Consider the following 21852-nt stretch of genomic DNA (forward strand, 5'->3'; position numbering starts at 1 on the left):
AGCAAACACCTACCCTGCCCTTTAACTCTCAAAGTAGGTGGCCGACAGAAAAAAAAAGGGGAGAAAAAGAGAGGAGAGGAGAGCGACAGGAATGTTGGGATGTGGATTTACACCCCTAGTAATCCCAAGGTTTGTTTACACTCCCAGAAGTGAAGTGAAATTTTAAAGGGCTATCTCTGTAGCGTGCTGGAGAGCAGATTCACCCAATTACACAGCAGCCCCCAGTGTGACATAGTAAACCTGCTGTAGGATTGACTGTGCTGTGTGTGCGCGTGGCTTTATGTGTGCCTGTGTGTGTGTGTGTGTGTGTGTGTGTGTGTGTGTGTGTGTGTGTGTGTGTGTACACCAGACTGTGACTGTGGTAAAACCACAAACTGACTAAATCCATACTGCAGCGTTGAGTGCAATACAGCTGCCAATGCTCCAATACACAAACAGCGAGCGCTGGAGAAGGCTGCGTGATGCCACAAATCAGCCGCCTGCATGACAGCAAGACAGGAGGGTAACACAAACAGTAGCCAGACCTGAATTTGAGATCGTAAAAAACGATAAAAAAAAGTGAAACATTTAAAGTACTACCTGAACAAGAAATTTAAAAAAAAAGGTTAAAAAAACTAGATTACGGGCAAGGCCATAAATTCTGATGACAAAATATAAGCAGCGAAAGCACGGCATGTCGGACGAGTCTTCTATTTTTTTCTACTTTCCCCTTCATTGTATCAGACAGCTGAGGCGTGGCAGTGACTGTGCGAGGCGAGCCAGGCGAGGGCTTTAGTTAATGGGGACAGACATCAAGAAGAGGGCCTCGCCCCGTACTGGAGATTTGATCCTTTCGTCTTATCAGCTTCTTTTTCAAATGACCTTGCTGTACGGACTTTTATGCCTCTCCCCTTTTATTCTCTGCCGGTGATTGGATGGGCTTCTCTAGTCTCAAATCTCTGCCACCTTGATGAATGTGTTCCACCCCTATTTATGTTGCATTGACCAACTCCCCCCACCCACTGCCAGCTACAGTATGGCACATGAATCTTAGATCTGTGGAAGATGTACTCACACAACATATGACCACATACAAAAAAAAATGCCAAGCCTCTTTTTTTCCCTCTCTCTTTGTCATTTTGGTCTTTTTTTGCAGTTAAATCTACACTGTCTTTCTGGGAGCAGAATGTAACTTTAAAGAGTGTTATTATGTCTTTCAATGGGATGCAATCGCTGATTTTAATTGTAGGTGCTGGGAGCCTGCAGGCTCCAGATAGCTATGGTTGGTACCTTAGACAATTAATAATGCAGACATGGAGGGATGAGAGTACAGGGGTATCCTGTTCTTGCAGCGCAACACTGTAAAATCACCTGAAGCATTAAAAGGGAGCACAGCCTCAACACACACACACACACACACACACACACACACACACACTCATGTGTACTCTTGGCTGCAGAGCAAAGGTTCTTGTCTTTTTTGAAAAAAGCAAAGCAAAGAGTAAGTGAGGATGATCCACACAATACAAGATACAGCAGGAGGGAGACGTGAATGAGCAAAGAGGGATGAATACCGAGCAGGGAAAGTGCACCAAAAAAAAAACACAATAATGTTGTGTTGTAGGGCTTTTTTTTAATTCTTCAATTATTAATAGGTGAACCACGACTGTGTACTGAAGGATGCATATGAGAAAGCATCCTGGCGTCGTAGCAGATATGAGTAAGCATTTGCCAAGTTGGCGGTGTGAACTGAAGAACCTTTTCATTTTGCCTGTTGTTATAGAGGCGATGCAGAGGACCTCCCACTCCCCAGCGTGACTTCAGACAGTCCCTTGTCACTTTTGGCTGATATATAACACAGCTGATAAGGACACCACACAGACCCCACTCACAGGGAAGCTAGATTACTTTTTAGTAGAGCTTTTGTGTCATATTGAAGGATAAGGAAATTGTATAAAGTCCATAATATGGGTTAGGGCTTAATCATCTGAAATGGATCTCTCCACAAGTCAATAGCATTAGATATAAAATTACAGAGCTGTTCTGTGTATGCAGAAATAAATTAAGAAACATCAACAACAATGTTAAAAATAGTCCTTTGTCTTAACATTGTAAACACAAACACGTCATATACTGTAGCTGTAGGAGAGAGAATGTGTGGGAAATGATCCCAGCTCAGTGTGGCACATTTAGAATAGGGGGCAATTAGTGAGGGAGAAAATAGTGTTTGAGCAGAGCTACACCGGACCTAGTCTATATCCACAAGGTTTCACTTCCGGTATTGTTCAGGTGCCGCTGGAAATTCTGCCCAATATGTCCCTCTTTTCAGCTGGATGTCTGTTACCTTCCACTTTCTTTGTGTTGGAATTCTAAACTCCGGTGGATTTATGAGGACTATCTGTCCAATCTGAGTTTTCTGTTGCATGACTAAAACAACTTTTGAACATATACGTGTTCCACCAAAACAAGTTCCTTCCCGAGGCTATTTTGCAGAGGCACCGTGGCGATTGGTTTAAAGAAATGCCAATAAACCAGAGCACGTTTTTCTCCCATCCGGGAATGCTGTGTGGACTAGCCAGACCCTCCTTTGCGGCGCTGTGGAGGAAGGTCATGTGATGCAAGACTAGAATAGACCTATCTCCAGTATGATAATCACTGCAGGCATTCGCTGTTTTGTAGCATCTGTCTATTTACATTTACAGTTGCACACTCTTGCTTCCGATGCAGCAGCAGAATAGAGTACAGTGTAAGATGTGTTCAGTGCACACACAGGATGTGCTTTTTGATAGCTGGTTCACTTTACGGGTGAAAAAAGAAGACTACTCAAATCATTTACTAAAGTATCAATTGAATATCACTCCATTAACAAATTACATTTGACTTTAAAGGGGGTAAATTTTACATTAATGTTACGTTAAGGTCCATCTACAAGTCATGGTAAGAACTACACCATTTGTGCAAATGTTGTATAATGTCTCTGTGGCTCTGGCGGAGTTTTGTGAAGACAAAAGCCGTCCACAGGTGATCAATGGTAACAATCACTCTGCGCTGGCAATGCCATTGTTTTCCCAGGGGGAGAGCGCTTACACCCAACTAGGCAGGAGCGCTACCGTTGGAGTGGCGCACCACTCAAAATTGCCACCGAGTGCTGCGCTAAAAGTTCAATTAATTTAAACTTTGACCTCGTTGACGTAAACCTTTCAAAGTGCAACCACTGAAATAACAGCCGTGAGGTAGCCAGAAGCGGTGATGACATATACCTGCGCTGCGTTTTGCCTCTGCAAGTGTCTGCACTATGCTCTGCACCCTATCTAAAAATATGAGACTACACATTTTTAACAAAAGGCCTGCATTATGAGGTAGCCTCGTGAGACCATCCTGATCTGGCGAGCTCCAGTTTTCTACTCGCAGATCAGTCTGGCATCTTGAGATAGAGAAAATTTGGAGCCGTTCGCCAAACGACCGACCAATCAGCATTGGTTTTGAGGCGGGTTTAGGTGTGACGCAACAAGAAGCGACTGTTTGTGTAAACAACATGGCAGCTTCCACGGATGAGATGAGTGTAGCTATCGCGCAAGTTTTATCTGAATTAAAAGTATTCCTTCATTGAAAGAAGAGCAAAAAACGGCACTGGAGGCTTTTCTCAGAGGAAAAGATGTTTTTGCTCTTCTCCCGACTGGTTACGGCAAGAGTTTGATCTGACCGGTATTTTTGCCCCTTCCCAGAAGTTCTCCAACGGAAAGTTCCCAGATGGATATGTCGAGCAAATGCGAAGCGATCCATTTGGCGGAGTTTAATTATGAGGAGCATGCGGTTCAAAAGATGTGGATGTAAAAAAGACTCAGTTGCATTATGGGAATTGTAGGATCCCGTGCTTTTTCCGCCCGGTTCTCACTCTCAACTTGTCACATACTGACGCTTGGTCTGTGGCTGTCAGTGTCAGATAGCGACGCTAAAATCACCCTTTACTGTAGTGTCTGTATGGGACGTACCGGGCAGAGCAGTAGCTGGACTGCTGTGTTGTATGATGACGTAGTATTAAGAGTGACAACCGTAGCGAGTAGTACAAAAGACCAAAAAGGAGGTTGGTTGGGGCAGTGGGTGGGTCAGACAACACAGGACTTTAATCCAGGAGACCGGGGTTCATGTCCCGTTCTTGTCCCGCGTGTCACTGAAACGTACATTTTGTAACCCCACCCACCATCTTTTCCTAAACTTAACTGTCCTGTTCTTGTGCCACATGTCACTTAAGAGCGTCAAAAAGTGACGCCAAGATTCCAGATCTAGTGTGTCTAAAGAGACTTTCTGCGTCAACTACCAACGCCAAAAGCACCTGACCAAGTGTCGCTTTTTAATGCACTGGGAGTGAGAATGTGTTGGGTTTTTGGAGCTAGACCCAAATTAGAGACTACAAACTAGGATATCTCTTTCTCTCCATAATTTCATCATTCTTTGTTTTATCTTTCTCATGCCCGAGATGGAGGTGCATTGCTGAAGTAGTGTTTTTAAATGAAAGGTACGTACTCATGATAAATGTTCCGTTCACGGCATTGAGTTATTCTTTCATTGTGGACAAGCTGTCTCTGTTACTGCCTTACATCAATGGCTGAATGAAGCACACCGATTGAAATCAGGGCCAATAGATAACAAAGGCTTTACCACCCACTTTGGCCCAGCAGAAAGCCATGGATGGCTACAGTATTTTCATTATTGACTCAATCTGTTTCATTCTCTCAAATAATCCATTAACCAGTTAATCATTTGGTCAATTAAAGGTCAGAAAAAAAAGTGAAAAGTGGCCATTACAATTTCTTAAAACACAATGTGACATCTTTAAATAGTGTGTTTGGACTGTTGATTGAACATAACAAGCAAAACTAGCAAATAAGCTGGGCATCCTTTATAGGAAATGTTGGGCATTTTCTTCTTGATAAAAGGACTAAAAACAACAAATTAATACCACATTAGTTGCTGATTAGTAATCTGTTTAAGCTTTAGTTATTAAAATGCTAGTTTGCAAAGTCCATCCTCCATCCTAGTCCGATTGCAAGATGTTGATGTTCACATTTTAATGTGTTTTCAGATAGTAACTCAAACCTCAAATATTCTTGGGCTGCAACTAACAGTTTTATTCACTGTTGATCAATCTGTTGATTATTTTCCCGATTAATGGATTACTTGTTTGATCTATAAAATATCAGAAAATGATCAAAAATGTCGATCTGTGTTTCCCAAAGCCCAGGATGACATCCTCAAATGTCTTGTTTTGTCCACAACTCAAAGATATTCAGTTTACTGTCACAGAGTAGTAAATAAACTACAAAATATTCACATTTAGGAAACTTGAATTCGGAGATGTTTGCTTGATTTTCGCCTATTTGCCATACCCAAATGGAAAAGCTTATAAAAGAAGAACTCCAAGGCTCCAAAATGCATGTATGAGGCTTCATTCGGAACCGAAATTCTTCTCATTTCTGGACATGTGCTTGTATGGCATGGGATTAAAACACAACCTACATACTACAGCAGTTCAAAACTGTTTTTTTTGGTCCGTGTCTAAAAAACGTAATTTTTGAATAATAATAACTAAGACATGCTTTATGCCAGCGTATGCAGAACACCACATATACATATTCTACATCTGGTCAACAACACCTGTATGAAGTTTTAGAACTCTAGTCCTAACCTAATTGGAGCTAGGGAGTTTTCAGTATTTTGTATCGCTGGTGTCACTTGTGTCCCCGAAATCTTTGCAGCTCTAAAATACTCACTCACTCACTCACTCACTCACTCACTCACTCACTCACTCACTCACTCACTCACTCAGTTTCAGTGAGGGGATGTGCCTGTATGTGCCAGTGGCTGTAAGAAGGCATTACAGTGTTTTCAGAGGATCAGTGCATGGCTCTCCTCCCTTGCAGCACGGCTGAAGGGAGGATGCTGTGTCCTTGTTTTCACTCTCAGATTGATTAACTGACCTTGATACAATGATCAGCAGCGTGTGACAGTATGACAGCGAAAGATGAGTTTTACATGCATTTCAAGGCTGCAAAAATGTTCCTTACAAACACATAATTAAACAGGACAGTAACCTAGGACGTGACAGTTGGTGTGTTTAAAAAAATAAAAAATAAAAATGGCTTTTCAGATGATAATTCCAACACTGCAGCTGCATAAATGTTTCAAAAAAATAAATAAATGCATTCTGCCGAATTTCACTCGTAACCTTTGTTTCCATCATGTCCCATTGTACCACTGTTGACCCTGTTGCATGAAATCCATTTAATCACATCCACTCACATTTGTGTCACATCCTTCTCCTCATCATTACAAGCACAGGCACACAGCGGCTTGCATACATGCTCTGACACTCAACACACTCTCTCATTTACTTTCCCTTTCATGGATTTTGTTTATTTGCTTCCTTCGTTTTTCATTTTTCTTCTCTTTCTACATCACGCGCACGGCACACACACACACACACACACACACACACACACACACACACACACACACACACACAAAAAAGAGGCGACTTTTTTGAGAAACGATACTGTGGCTGAGGAGAAAGCTGCTTTTTGTCCTTAGTCTAATTGAGAGTCTTTTGCTATTCATCGCAAGGCAACCAGGCCAGCAAGGGAGGCAATCTCATGCAGATCACACTGAAGGGCTTCATTACCTAGAAGCCGGCTACTTTTTTTTGTTCTCCCTCAAGGGGAAGACCGAGAGAGAGCATTAGCTTCACAAAAAAAAAGAGTGATGGCGAGAAGAGAGGGAGAGCGAGGGAGGGAGAAGTACAGAGAAGGAGAAAAGAAAAACAAAAGTGTGTGCATAAGAGAAAGAGAGGGTGTGCGTACGAAGAGTCTCTGCGGGCTAAACAGGGGAGCAGGGACAGATTACACCTGAGAAAGAGCATCTTTACAACGGCACGGTGGCTTTATGCTAACGCGGAGAAGGTATGTGTTTTAGTGCACATGTGCACTTGTACGTGTGCTCATTTACATGTACAGCGTGTGCACGTATGTCTGCCTGCACGCTTTAGAAACAAAAGAATGCCCCATGAGGCTCTAAAGGACTTATATTACTGTATCTGGACCAGTGACTGATGATGTTACATGCATAATTCAGAGGTACATTGGATAATAAATAACATTTGATGAATTAGTAATACACATGTGTATGTGATATTGAGCAGCTGTGACTGTGCGTGTATATGTTGTGTTTCTTTCTTTTTTTCTTTTTACTCCTGAAGAACATATACTGTATGTTAGCTAGGGAATATCTGGCTTTCCCTTTTTTTCTTATTCACAGTAATGCGATAGGTAAGTGTGAAAGAAAGAGATGCTGAATTAGCAATGACTCTATATCAGCTGCTGGGCGTAGCTACCGACAAGAGCAGCCGTGAAGAAGAATGAATGGACACGGAAAAAAGAGCCACGGGCTTATTGACAGGTGACAAGTTTTCCAGAAAACGTGCGTGAAGAAAGACAAGCCTACAAATAAACCCACGTTGCACGTACCAGTGGCGTAGTCGAGTCACCAACTGTCAGTCTGAGTCAAGTCTCGAGTCCCCAGCGTTTGAGTCCGAGTCCTTGTCACCAAAGAATACTCAGAGTCCAGTCCGAGTCCAGTCACCATTACCTGAGTTTGAGTCACCAGAGAATAGCGACTCGAGATGGACTCCAGTCCGAGTCCAGGACTCGAGTCGGACTCTAGTCCGGGTCCAGGAATCGAGTACTCCATCGCTGCCTATTACACATGAAGAAGAAACTTCATCCAACGTGAGAGTCCTATTTCATGAGTCCTCGAGTCCAAGTCATCAGTGCGCGAATCCAAGTCGAGTTCAGAGAATGGCGACTCAAGTCTGAGTCCAGGACTCGAGTACTCCATCATTGGCACACACACACACACACACACACACACACACACACACACACACACACACACACACACACACACACACACACACACACAGACAGACAGATGCACAAGTGCAGATGCTGTTGCCAAATGAGGTGAGATAGATAGGACTAGCAGGTTATTTACAGAGAAACTGCAGCATGTCAGTTAAATCTTTTCTGCCTCGGAGGCCTGTCCTATCCCCATTTAGCACGGCCACAGAAAAGGGCAGGCTGGCATCCACGTTGCTTGGCAGTTAGACAGGCCTGAGAGAGCCACAGCCTTGGCCAGGTTCACTGCTCTGACCCCCTTTCACCCCCAGCTCAGCCTGTGAGCCGCCCACTACCATCAGCACAGCCCCGGTCTGCCACGTCCCTGCCCAGCCCCGGAGCCTGCTCGTCAGATGTGCCCCAGCCCAGCACTGGCCCAGCTGCCCACTATGTTAAAGGGCCAGGGGCCCCCTGCCACTCAGTCCATCTGCCAAGCTGCAGACCAGAGTCTAGGAGCAGAGACGAGTGGTACACAAACACCAGGCAACCTCACTCTTAGCTCCCTGCTCAAAGCTCAACAGAGATACACCAGATAAAAGATGCACAATAATTGGCTTTTTTCTTTTACTTATGTGGGTTGCTGTGACCCTGAAGTACTGCTAAGATGCATTCAAGTTGAACTGCATTTAACGCATTCAGAGTCAGACTTACCAAGACCAAAATGTGTTCAAGATTTACTACAAGATCAGCATAGCACAATAATATGTTTAGCTATATCAAGGAAGCGGATTTATAATAGAACATCTGGTCCAAGTGGAGCATGAAATGCTCTGAAAATAGCTCAGCTTTCCCTGTATTGATCTGAAAGACAATGCGTAGCATAATAATATATGTGATTCGTATTGCTCTTCACAAAGAGCTATACATATCGGATGGATGGGCGGATGGATAGATAGATAGATACAGTAGATGCTGCAACTAATGAATATTTTCATTGTCGAGTATTCTGTCTATTATTTTCTTGATTAATGGAATATTTGGTCTATAAAATGATGAAAAATGTTCATCAGTATTTTCCAAAGCCCAGGATGACGTCCTCAAATGTCTTGTTTTGTCCACAACTCAAAGATATTCAGTTTACTGTCACAGAGGAGAGAAGAAACAAAGAAATATTCACATTTAACAAGCTGGAATCAGAGAATTTTTACCTTTTTGAGAAATGACTCAAAACAAATTACCAATCAAAGTTGCCAATAAATGTAATAGTTGACTCTAAGAAATATAGATATATAGATAGATAGATACTGTAGATCGATAGATAGATAGATAGCTAGATATATAGTTAGATGTGGTGAAGTATACAGCAGTATTTAACGTTATCCTTCATGCAGGATTATGTAACAGTGTATCACTTATAAAACTGCGTGGTTATTAAGTCATCTGTGATCATGCAGTGCGCTTTTCTGCTGCACTTTGGAAGTGCGAGACGATCCACTCTGATAAAGGTCTGCATCTTGCTCATTTCCATACGTCTCCCCTTGATCAAGTCTGCTCATTTATCGTCCAAATCTGTGATGACAAGCCTTTACTTATTTCTCCCAGCTGCCGGTGGTGATGAGAGCGTAATCAGAAACATCATTAAGGCCCCTACATAGACGGCTGTGCCTGTTAGGCCTGTTACCCACACCCATAATAACTCTGAAAATGCAAATCAACTCCAGGTAATCTATTAATGTCACTTCAATTTTATGTCTGCGCTCCAATTTAGCAGATCTTGACACATTTGGCGAGGATCCGTGCTTCGGCACAGGTACTCATTTTGCCGGGGTTTCAGAGAGCACGGCCTGTGTGAAGAGGAGACGGGCCATCTGTCTACGCGTCCGTGTATTAATCGTCTTGATAATGAAGCACACTCACAGCCTAACACTCCTGGGGCAACTCTCACACAAGCTCCATCCGGCAAAACAACTTTCTGCAAGTTTGTTTCGCAGTGTAGCAATTATTGTCATTCGCACCCCCACCCCCCTTAGCGCAGAGAGGATGGTCTAGCGACCTCCTCCTAATTACCTGAAGCGTCACTTCAAGCAGACTTTGTAATTTCCAACTACATCACAACCCCCTTGTTAGTTGCAGAAGGGTAGCAGAGCCTCGCAACGCCTGCATATGGTCGACAGCCATACGGGGGAATTTGTCAGCTTGTACCGGCCTAAAAGTCAAAGACCCCATTAACAGGAAAACGGGATCCACTAATCCTGCGAGATCTGTACAATCCGTGCAAATGAATTAGAATTCTTATCATGGCCAGACTTTGACAAACAAGCAGCAAAACGAGAAAAATAATGTAAATTGAAGTGACAGGGAAACATAATTATCTAACGAATATACGCATGAAACTCAGAATATCTAAGAGATATGGAGAGGTGGAGTATATCAAATATGAATTTTTATTTGAATTCTTATCTTTCAAATTAAAAGAAAAATGCACATGGTCCTCTATTGCCTGGAGACTTTTTTTCTAAGATTATTTTTTGGGCATTTTAGGCCTTTATTTCTAAAGGACAGCTTAGACATGAAAGGGGAGAGAGAGGGGGATGACACGCAGCAAAGGGCTGCAGGTCAGAGTCGAACCCACGGCCGCTGCGTCGAGGAGTAAACTTCTATATATGGGCGCTGACTCTACCAGGTGAGCTACCCATTGCCAGAAGATTTGAAGCAGAGGAAATTACACAACCCATGGATTTATAAAATACATACAAAAATCTATTAGCTAATCTAAGAAAAACACATGATTAAAGCTGCACTAATGAATATCTTTATATTGACAATGGATCAAATGAGGACTGTATGCGTAATGTGGAAAGGGTTGTTCATAGTGATAAGCCTACAGAGATCTGCAATACCCAACAATATTACACAACCGTATCCCGATCATTACATTTATATACTACGAATTTGCAACAGCAAATATGTTTTGGAGGGAAAATATGTTGTGTATCTTGTGTTTTATATGAATATAATTATGTTAATTAACGTATTTACCAAGTCACAAAGTGTTGATACGGAACTTATCAGTAAAATGTTTTGTATGTATTTTATTAGTTTGTGAATGTGAGATATTGTAATACAACATCTGTTCCTAACAACTGAACCCTTATGAAACTTGTTATAGTTATAGGCACTTGCAGCACCGGATTAATGTTAGGGAAAGACGGGGGTCTCAATGCAGTGACTTCATGCATGAGACACAATGTGTTTATTAACATCTGATTGAAACCACAGTTTTTTCCTAACCTCAACCAAAGACCTTTTTGTTGCATAATCCTTCCCACATTCACTCAAAAAATACGTCTGCTGTCAATTTAATACAGGCAGGGATTATGTTTCTCATCAGAACATAGTTAGTAGTATATAAAGGCAATTTCTAGGAGATACGGTTGCACTACAGTGCTTTTTCTACAGTGGCCAAAGAGAACTAAACACAACTTAATTAAACACAGGCAAATGAAGACACCTCATCCATTTTTATGATGCATACGTTGCATTAAGATACAAATGCTCTAATTAAGACGCTGAGTCTAAAAGTCCTTACAACAGAACAAAGTCTCCGGGGGATACGCTAGTGTAATGCTAACACTAGTGCATAGCTAATAGCTCAGAATCACAAACGCGCAATGTTAAAATGACATAGTTAGCTTATTTCTTAACATTTTTGACAAGTAGTCTTCAAATTCATCAGTTTTCAGTGACCATGCATTTCTGGTGTTTTAAGCCCCCAGCGTTGTCTTCCTGGCAGCGCTGACTGGAAGGCCCTAGGATTAGGCAATGGTTAAGGTTAGGTGTAAGGTTAGGGTTAGGTGCCTTGAAGTCAGCGGTCGCAGCGCTGCCTTAAAGTCGACGTTGGGGGCTTAAAACACCATCGAGCTGCATTTCCATATTGTTGTGTTGGACTTGTATCTGTATTTGCAGCTAGCTTCTGCCTAGATGTTCTAAAGTTAGGGTGTTGAGCTTTCCAGGTCACTGCACTTTAGCTTCTGTTGATTCGGTGTCTGGGTTATCTAGCCCTCAACCTAATTTCCAGCGATGGCAGGCAGCTGTTTTCAAAATGGCGGACATACAAAGTTAGCTCCTAGCGAGTGTACGTAGTAGAGCAGTTAGCAGCAAAATAGCATTTTTTTTCAGGAAATGTTGCATAGAGAAAAACAGAGCTAAAAGAAGAGTGGCCAGTTTTGTCAGGTGGCAAGAAATGTGTAAATATGTAGAAATAATGTTAGGGTTAGTTTGCTTCATTGCCCCCCCCTGAAAGTGACAACAAGGCTGTTTTCCCTCGTTACCATAAAGTTGACATTTTGGAGATTTATTTCCCTCCGTGTCAAACAGAACACCCAGTCAAGCACGGCGGTCACAAACCCTCTACCGATATCGCGCTTATCCTGGCTCCTTCCACTAATGACATCAAACTCTATTCTGACTGGCCGTCTCTCCTCCAGCACGGCCACCACCTTTTGCTCTCCACTTCCTCTCATTGTTAAACTGTACTTCGCGAGACGGTGTGCCAAACAATTAGAACTGTAGTCACCTCCACTCTCAGCCATTCAGGAAAATGAAAGTCACAGAAAAGTCACAGAGAGCCACACGTCTTATCCGACCGGCCCCTTTTTAAAAGGAAGAACAAAAGGTCTTTCTCCTTCATTTCCCATTAACCTCTATGCTCCTCCACACACAGGAAACATGGCGACCTCAGTGGCCCGTGTCACATATCTCATCCGGCTGTGGGGGCCGTTTTCCTATATGGGGTTGGAGGGGGTGGGGGGTGATGATGGTGAATGAGGGGGGTTTTCTATCTCGCCATAGTCCTTGGCAGATAAAAGATGGGCGTTGATATTTGTCCCTGGTCTTGCTGATATGCCGTGGACACTCTTGATAAGCGAGGAGCTGGTAAGACATTGATGAAGTCTGGAGTGGAACTGACAAGCTCTGTAAGTAGATAACATTGTCAAGAGAACCAGCCTGTTATGGTCTGGATTAGATTTTTTTGATTATTCCATGCAGGTGGGTTCCCCCACTAAGCAGAAATACATCAGCGCGCTCAGCACTGTCTGAACTCAATACCGGACGTGATGGGGCATCTCTTACCACGTGCAGTAATTACATTGTAACGCTTCCCAGTTTCTCGCAGTGAGGGGAGATTTGCTCGTGTGCAGCAGACTTCACCTACATCTGCTTATTTCCTACTCCCTTTCCTGTGGACTTTATTAGTTATCCACTGCACAGCACACACTTCCACTAATCCACTGAGGCCTGCACAAATTCTCATTTTCAACGCGATAAATATGAAACAGCAGTCTGAGAGAAACTGGTGATTTATGAATATGAGGCGAGAGAGATGATTGTTTGCTTGTCCGCAGCATCAGATTCTTCCCCCCCATAATGCCGCAGCGCATGAAAACTTAACAAGAGGGAAACTAGTCGCAGGAATGAAAAAGCCTTTCAAGCAAACAACTGAGCAAACGTGAATGTTTAATTAATCAGCAGTGACAAAAGGGAACAACAATCAACAAAGAGACGCCGATTTCCATTTCTTATGCATTATTCCCATTGGCAAATCACAGTGCTGTCAACTAGCACTTTGCTCTCTACCCCATCGCTATGGCTGTCCCTGCACTGCACCGACAAAAACCCTCGGAGGGCTGCAATCCGTTTCAACTGAGATCCAAAACAATGAGCAGCAGGGATCAAGTAACCGAGTTCACTGTTGTTCCGTGTTTACATGGATTCTTTGGCACTGTTTTGTTCCTTTTTGCTTCCGCCGCCGCAGCGGTGGAATGTAACAAAGTACATTTACTCAAGCATTGTACTTTACTTGCGTCTTTTCTTTTCATGCCACTTCCTACTTCTACTTCGCTACATTTCAGAGAGAAATATTGTACTTTTTACTCCAATACATTCATCTGACAGCTTTAGTTACAGATTAAGATTTTTGCACACAAAAACAAAGGTAGTTTAATAAACTACCCAACATTAAACCAATCTCAGTGTCATCTCTCATTCCCTTCAAAGCCAAGTGCGTTTGGACCTTGGAGCATTGCTATTACGTGCAGGAAGGAGAGATCTTCAGGAGAAGGAACTGATCTGCCTTGTTCGTGAAGGGAAAGCGTGCGAGCAGATCATATCATAATACTACTTCACATTGTGAATATTTTTATTTTTAATCTTTTGCGTGTTTGTGTGCTGCTGTGCGTCCCTGTGTGTGTAACAAGCACAGTGTGGCCACGCTGTGCACAAGCCTAGGAGCACTTTACTAATTTGCTGTTAAAATAACAATGAAATGCTGCGTTATTGACTTTAGACCAGGTTTTTGTTGGTCAATGTCGCAATCACTTCCCGCCGCCTCAAGATAGCAATACGCCCAGAATGCATCTGAACACACCTCCCTGTAAGACCAGCATGCCCATGGGTGAAAAGATGGGCGCAGGTGCATTTGCTATTTAAAAGACTTGGGCGCTGTATGGGAAATTACTTTCTTAAACTAGCAAAGACACTTGCGTCAGGCTCGGCGCTGCAAGATAGGGCCCTTTTAATTGTTTCCAGTTTCTAAAATGTGGGGATTCTTCTGCATCGAGTACTTTTACTTATAATACATCAAGTACATTTCCTAATGATACTTATATACTTTTAGTAAGTAAGTAACATTTAGATACGTGCGTCTTTAAATAAGGGCCAGATTACCGGAGCTGTATATGTAGATTTTCGAAAAGCTTTCGATACAGTTAATCATCAAATTTTGTTAAATAAACTTCTATCCTTTCATTTGTCTTCCTCTACAATAGATATGTTTATATCATATTTAAGTGATAAATCTGAGACTGTGAGAATCAACTTAATAACATCATAGCCACGAGTGTGTTCTAAGGGAGTTCCACAGGGCAGTATTTTAGGTCCTTTACTTTTCCTTATGTATATTAATGATCTTCCTTATGTGTTTAATTTTTCTAGCTCTCTGCTATATGCTGATGACACTGTTATTGTTTTATCTGGCTCAAATATTGATACAATTAATCACAAACTTAACACAGATCTCCAGCATTTATATAACTGGTTGCAAGATAATCATTTAACACTTAATATCAAGAAAACAGAATGCATGTACTTCCACTCATCTAGGAGACATTTATCCATATCCAAACCCATCATGTTTTCTAATCAAAAACTTTCAGTTGAAACCACTTATAAGTATCTTGGAGTCTCTCTTGACTCACATCTCACTTATTGTGAGCATGTCCAAACCCTAACCAGAAAGTTAAACCACAAGTTATTTGTTTATAGTAAAATTAGACCATATTTGCTGCTCTCTGTCTCAAAGACTTATCTTCATGTCATCATTATGTCCACTTTGTCGTATTGTTTACCTGTCTGGTCACTCACAACAAATGAGATTCTTGAACCAGTAATAAGAATCTATAACAAAGCCTATAAACTACATGTTAAGCTTCCTGGATGGACTCACCACTGTACTGCACTATCTCTGTGTAATGCCTTGACATTTCAGAATTATAAATTAAGCCTTGGGATAAAATTGTATTATCAAATTTTAAATTGTCACACTGCAGCTGCTTTGTCTACGTTGGTCCCAAAACCCAGTTCAAGGTCCGAGCGCATTACGAGATCTGCTACAAATAGACTTTGCTTTTAGAAACTGTTATGGACAGAGACCTTTTTTCTATGTGCTCACTAAAGCCTGGAATGACATTCCACAGCACATCAGAATTTTAACGTCAGTAAGATTATTTAAATTAACATTTGCTCGCTATTTAATGGAGAGGTATACCTGTGACCATTGAGTCAGCTTTATGGCTGTGCCCTGTTGTTCATTCTCCTGGTCTGTGTGTTTGTTACTGTTCTGTCTAGGAGTTTCTGTTGTGTATGTGGTGTTTATGTTCTGTTCAGAACAGGAACCTGCTGAAAATCAGTTTTATACTGAGTCAGGTCCGATTGTTTTTAATCTTTTCCTGTTTAAAAAAAAAAAAATAAAAATAAAAAAATGAAAAAGAATTTTCAATGCAGGACTTTTACTTGTAACACCCTATTTTTACAGTGCGGTATTAGTACTTAAACTTAAGTCAAGCATCTGAATACTTCTTCCACCGCTGCCGTCGCAGCAGCAACAGCAGCTAATAAAAGTCGTCAACATCGTGCCCGGGATGGGACAGTGGGTAGAGCAGGAGCACATATACTGAGAGGTTTATGCCTCGACGCAGAGGTCCAGGGTTCGAATCCGACCTGTGACGATTTCCTGCATGTCTTCTCATCTAGCTGTCCTGTCAAATAAAGGCGGAAAAAAGCCCAAAAATAACCTTAAAGCTGAAGCTAAATCGCCGTTACCTCAGAGAAGTGACGTAAAGGCTGCAACCTACAGATGGGATTCACCAAACAGATTCCGTTACATACCTAGCACCATCTGCCCTAGCGTGTTATGTCAGCTTTGTGACAGGTAACAAGGGGAAGCTCGATGAGAAAACACAATAACAAGTGCATAACGCCCAACAACAGACCTCGGCATAAAGACACACTCTGATCTCTTCCCTGCTACTGATGGAAACATTTTCTACAAGACTCCTGCTGCTCTGGGGTCAGCGGCGCAGGCTCCCCTGAAGAAAAAAACAAATGAAAAAAAACCAGCTTCTGCCAATCCTACATGAGCTGCACATTTGAATTATGTGATCATCCTGCAGTGGTCATTTAAATGCATGGATGGAATAATAATGTGAATATATGAATATATTAGCATACAGTGGACTGGAAAGTGTTTGTGGCGGTTTGTGTAACCGTTTGTGGGGGGGTTTGACGGAAGGTAGCTCGTGGCAATTAGCATCAGTCAGAGTTGACATGCTAAGTGACAGTGTGTGGCGAGTGTAAATGCAAACCCTTTAAGCTTTCATTTAGCTTAGTCTGTGTCATCTTTGATTATACTAAAAACGCTTGAATCTTGAATAAAAAACTAACTTACTGCGAGGTTTGTTAAGCCAAATTCTAAACGGCTTTCATACTAAATAAAGTGCTCCACGGTGGTTTCTGCTCCTAGTCCCTTTCCCACAGATTTTCCAACATATTACATTCTTAACTCTTTTCTAATCTTTCCATAAATATTTGATCGTAGTGATCACCAGCTTATACCACATTAGTGACTGCACACATGAAAATGTTCAAGAATGCCATACAAATTACACATTTTCCACAAATGCTCCACATCATAAGATAGCGTGGCCGTTGACCTATGCAAAGTGGAGAATAGGCTTTTTTTTTATGCGTGCCAGAGGGCGAGTGCTGTATCTTCATATGCTGATGTGGCTGTACGGTGGCGTCTCATTGTGCTTTTTCAGCTTCTGTAGAACTCAAGTTGTGTGTGGTAGAGCTTTTAAAATGGCATTTCATGCGATCCTGATGTGTTCATAGGCGTAATTTACTAATAATTTACTAGTAATATTCAAAACTGGCTGGGGTAACAAAGTCAAAGAGTTTAAATACTGTGGCAAGCAAATATTTGTTGTTAAGATGAACATAATTCCTAATAAAACATCCCGAAACGTGTAAGGTTTTGAATCTGCAGAAAGTTTTGAGAAATACAGGAGATTGATAAATTAATAATAACAATATTTTCATAAATAAAGACATTTGCATGCAGAAAAGGCACACATTGTTGCAGAAAAATTCACCAGAATGAAGCGTTTGATGCTCAAAATTTCCTCGGGGACGATCCAGACAGACGATTTGTCCCCCCAATGTTGATATAAACGTTTTTCACTAGATACATTTGAACCCAAATTTATGCCCTTGGATGTGTTTATGAGTTCAATTTTGCTTAATTATTTTTGCATTTTGTTAGTTGGACTTCTTCGTTAGTGGGCTGTTTTGTAGAGCAGTGGTTCTCAACCTGGGGGTCGGGACCCCCAAGGAGGGTCGCAAGATCATTCCTGGGGGTCGCCAGATCGTTGGGGATAAAAAAATAAAAAAATAACATGTTGTAGACTGGGGAATGTTTTCAAAGGTTCCATGACATGGTGCTCTTTGTATGATTTTATATAGACTTTAGTGGTCCCCTAATACTATATCTGAAGTCTCTTTTACATAGACCTTAGTGGTCCCCTAATACTGTATCTGAAGTCTCTTTTATATAGACCTTAGTGGTCCCCTAATACTGTATCTAAAGTCTCTTTCCCGAAATTCAGCCTTGGTGCAGAATTACAGCCACTAGAGCCAGTCCCACACTGTGTCTATAGCTATTGAGGAGGAGAGAGGGGGGAGCAAGGTGGAGGGTGGGGGTGTGGCCTTGAACAACTGCCACTTTGCTCGTTTGAAAGCCATGATGTCTCTCTCTCTCTCATGGGTGGGCCAAATTCTCTGGCCAGGCAAAGCAGAGAAAGGGGAGGTAACCTAGCTCCTTATGACCTCATAAGGAGAAGATTCCAGATCGGCCCATCTGAGTTTTCATTTTCTCAAAGGCAGAGCAGGATACCCAGGGCTCGGTTTACACCTATCACCATTTCTAGCCACTGGGGGACCATAGGCAGGCTGGGGTAAATGCATATTAATGTTAAAAAAACCCTCATAAAGTGACATATTCATGCCGTGGGACCTTTAACATCACTGTGTGAGTTTGGTTCATTCATGTGTTTTATTGAAAGCTTCATTTGTAAATCAGGAGGTCCTGGAACACAGAAAAGGGTCCAAAAGCAGGTCAGGGGGAGAGAAAAAAGTTACAAACGCATCAAAAATCCACAGAGCCTGGAGCACATTCAACAAGGCTATAGGTGCTAGTGTCATTAAATCAAGCATTATTTGTGTACATGTGTCAATCAGAGCATTCACTAAAATCACTCAAAATGAGCATTTCTCTCTCTCTCTCTCTCTCTCTCTCTCTCTCTCTCTCTCTCTCTCTCTCGTTGTCGAGGGGGGTGGGGGGTTTGCGAACACCAACCTCATTATTCTTGCGGGACGCGACTCGAAAAGGGTGAGAACCACTGTAATGTAGAGGATGTAACATTAGCGTTACGCTGCCTAGCTAAGTGTGTGCTTACACTGGCAGCAGTTGTTCACTGCAGTGCTGAGCTATGAGTAAAGTTCTATCGTTTTTGATTTATCCTTCTTGCACAGTGTTTTCATTTGCCAAGATGCTCATAGCAGACAAGCATGTAAATAGGCACACTCATTTCCTCTAGTTCCTATTGACTCATTATTTTGATGCAATAGCCCATTAGAGCCTCAGAAAATCTCACACACTGATTAGGCTGCTGCGTGCGGCGCAGACCAGAAAGGAAGTCTATTTGTTGTGACTCACCGACGGCAGACATTTCTGGAACAGAGGCTCGGTACGGGCCTTCGTTGAACTGCGGCGGATTGTCGTTAATGTCCTGGACTTTGATGATGAACTCAGACGGCGGCTCCAAGGGCTCGTCCGTGTCGGCGTTAACCACCTGGGCTGTTAGCGTGTACTCGGCCTTCTCCTCGCGGTCCAGCCTCTTCATGGCGTGGATGTCGCCCGTTAGTTCATTGATGGCGAAGATGGTACCTGCGCCCTCGCCCGCTAGGACGTACTTGATGTTCTTGCCGCCCACATCCAAGTCCGTGTGTAGCTGCAATTTAAAAGGAAAAGAAAAAAGATGAAATGCAGGTGAAAATGTGAAGTGGACTCCTTAGTTTGATCCCACTGTGTAAACGGACACAAGGATGGGTTAATGAATGCAAGTTGATATGCTCAGCAGATTCCAGAAGTTCTCACTGTGTAAATGCAGATAAGTGTACGGTATGACTGTAATGTGTTGTTTTTGCTGCTGTGCTTTGCTGCAACTAGTATAGCAAGGATACTAAACGTGGCTCAACATAGCCTACACTTTGCTAAATGAGGCCCGCTGGGGGCAATAACTTTATAAGTAGCACAGGAAATGGACCTTAGCCTACATTGTTCCTCATTATACTTCGCAAATACATCATACAAACACACATTGTGGGGGATTTTGCTCCCTACAGTGTGAAATTCACTGAACAAAGAAGCTGGAAGTGCTTTGACTGTGCATTCCATAACACGGCGAGAACAGAAAAGTATCAGAATCCATAAAAAATTAAAGAGGAAACGCTGCACATGACGATCCACGCTCACAAATAACTAGCCCTAAGTTACTGGGCAATACTGCATGTCCCTCATTATTTTGTAATTACAGTTTAATTAGTTCACTAAAGCTGCATTACGGGCTAGGCCGAGTGACTGGCTCCCATTTTGCAGAATGGGCTGAGTATAACTAATGAGTCTGACAATGCTACATAAGGCCGTTGAAACATCTGTGGACAGAAGAACAGGCAGAACATTCAAAGGTAAATCTGTGCGGGACGAAAAGAGGTCAGAGAGAAAGAGAAACACCAGGGCTTTGACACGAGGGGAAGCAAAGAACTTTGCTTTTATTCACATAAACAGAAAGAGCACTTATTTCACTGTAAGTCACCTTTCATATAAGCCTCTTGATCCCCAAGGTGAGTGACTTTCAAAGGGGAGGAGAGAAGCACCGAGCAGAGCATTTACAAATTCAGCAATGTTGCAGTGTTGTAGTGACACGGCTGGCAGCCCTCTTCTTTTTGGTTGGTGTGTTTGTTAAAGTGCATGCCTCTAAAAAACACAAAGACGCACACACATGCACACACACACAACTGAGCACACAGGCATGCATCCCAACATCTGTATTCAGCAGCTTTAATTTCATTTCCTGCCACAGTGTTTCAACAGAGATCCCTGCGGGAGCGTGGTTAGGGTGCAGACTAGCAAGGTAAAAATCTGTCGGTGAGAATCCCGACCTCTAAACCCACCCCCCCCGCAATGTTTTTATATGCCGGCTCTTATGCATATACTCGGAGGTGTTGTTTGCAGACACTGACAAAGCACATTCACTTAAATTGTCACACCTTGCACTTTTGTTTTCCTAATTGTGCCATCATTTCACATGAATGATGTAGCTCATTAACACAAATGCCTCGCAACATCCTGCACACTGAGAATCTCCTTAAATGAGCTCAAATTAATGATCTGGTCTGTCATTGTTTTTTTTTTTTTATCCTGTGTGACTTCTAGTGTGTAGTGGTATGCCTGCAGCTCGGCATGTATGGCTGCATGTTTCCACCATTGGGGTGCAAATGGACTATTTTAGCTTGCATGTCAGTTTTGGTTGTGCCGTATATCATACATATTTTTAGCAACCCATCAAGGATTTGATCCTTAGTGTACAGCGAGGTCACTTGTGTAATAAAGTAATGCACAATAATATAGAAATGAAGTGTACAGCTTGACTTTGAAGGCAACTCGGTTAAGTTTGAACACATGCTGATGAGGACCATGTGATATAACAAGCACGTAAGGGGACCTTGAGTTTTTTTGCCAACTGCTGTTTTTAAGGCCAAGAATAAACTGTTAAGCACAATGATGTTGATTAGAGTCATACCTATATAATTCCATGGAAACTGATTGAATAAGAGTGCACTTTTTGTTGTTTTGTTGTAATCTTATCAGAAAAAGGATGGAGATGTACGCATGCGACGAGGGGCCTTTGTTGCATGTCATCACCCATCTCTGTCTCTCTTCCTTCACTTGCTGTCATCTCTCTATTTTAACCCTCATGTTGTCCTCGGGTCCGATTTGATGTTTTTTGGGGCGGTTTTTAAAATAAAAATTACTCAAAAATTAGATGGATTCCATACAATGCTCTTCGCACGTACTTCGCATGATCACTGCTCGTATTGAATTTTGGATGTTTTCTTCAAGTTTTAGCAATTCAAAAACAATTGAAATGGTTTCAAAACTGTATTCTGACTAATCTTTGACTCTTTGAAGTCTGTGATTATCCATCAGCATATGTTCCTCTAATATTAGTCTAAATATTTCATAATTTCTGCTTTTTTAACTCAAAAATGAGGTATAATTTCCTACAAATGAGGATTATTATTCATA

General features: G+C 42.1%; 1 protein-coding gene across 2 annotated transcripts in view; it reads right to left on the reverse strand.

The window, feature by feature from the left end:
• The window catches only part of cdh8 (cadherin 8), a 112829-nt gene that overhangs the window by 53516 nt on the left and 37461 nt on the right, over window positions 1–21852 (reverse strand). Inside the window, exon 2 of one of the 2 annotated variants that reach the window (XM_028575718.1) lies at window positions 19201–19495. In XM_028575718.1, the coding sequence (XP_028431519.1) occupies window positions 19201–19495 (295 nt within the window). Of the gene's footprint in view, window positions 1–19200; window positions 19497–21852 lie in introns of those variants that run through there. The other variant, XM_028575727.1, reaches the window with a different exon arrangement.

Source organism: Perca flavescens, chromosome 1, assembly GCF_004354835.1.
Source record: "Perca flavescens isolate YP-PL-M2 chromosome 1, PFLA_1.0, whole genome shotgun sequence".
Classification (NCBI taxonomy): Eukaryota; Metazoa; Chordata; class Actinopteri; order Perciformes; family Percidae; genus Perca; species Perca flavescens.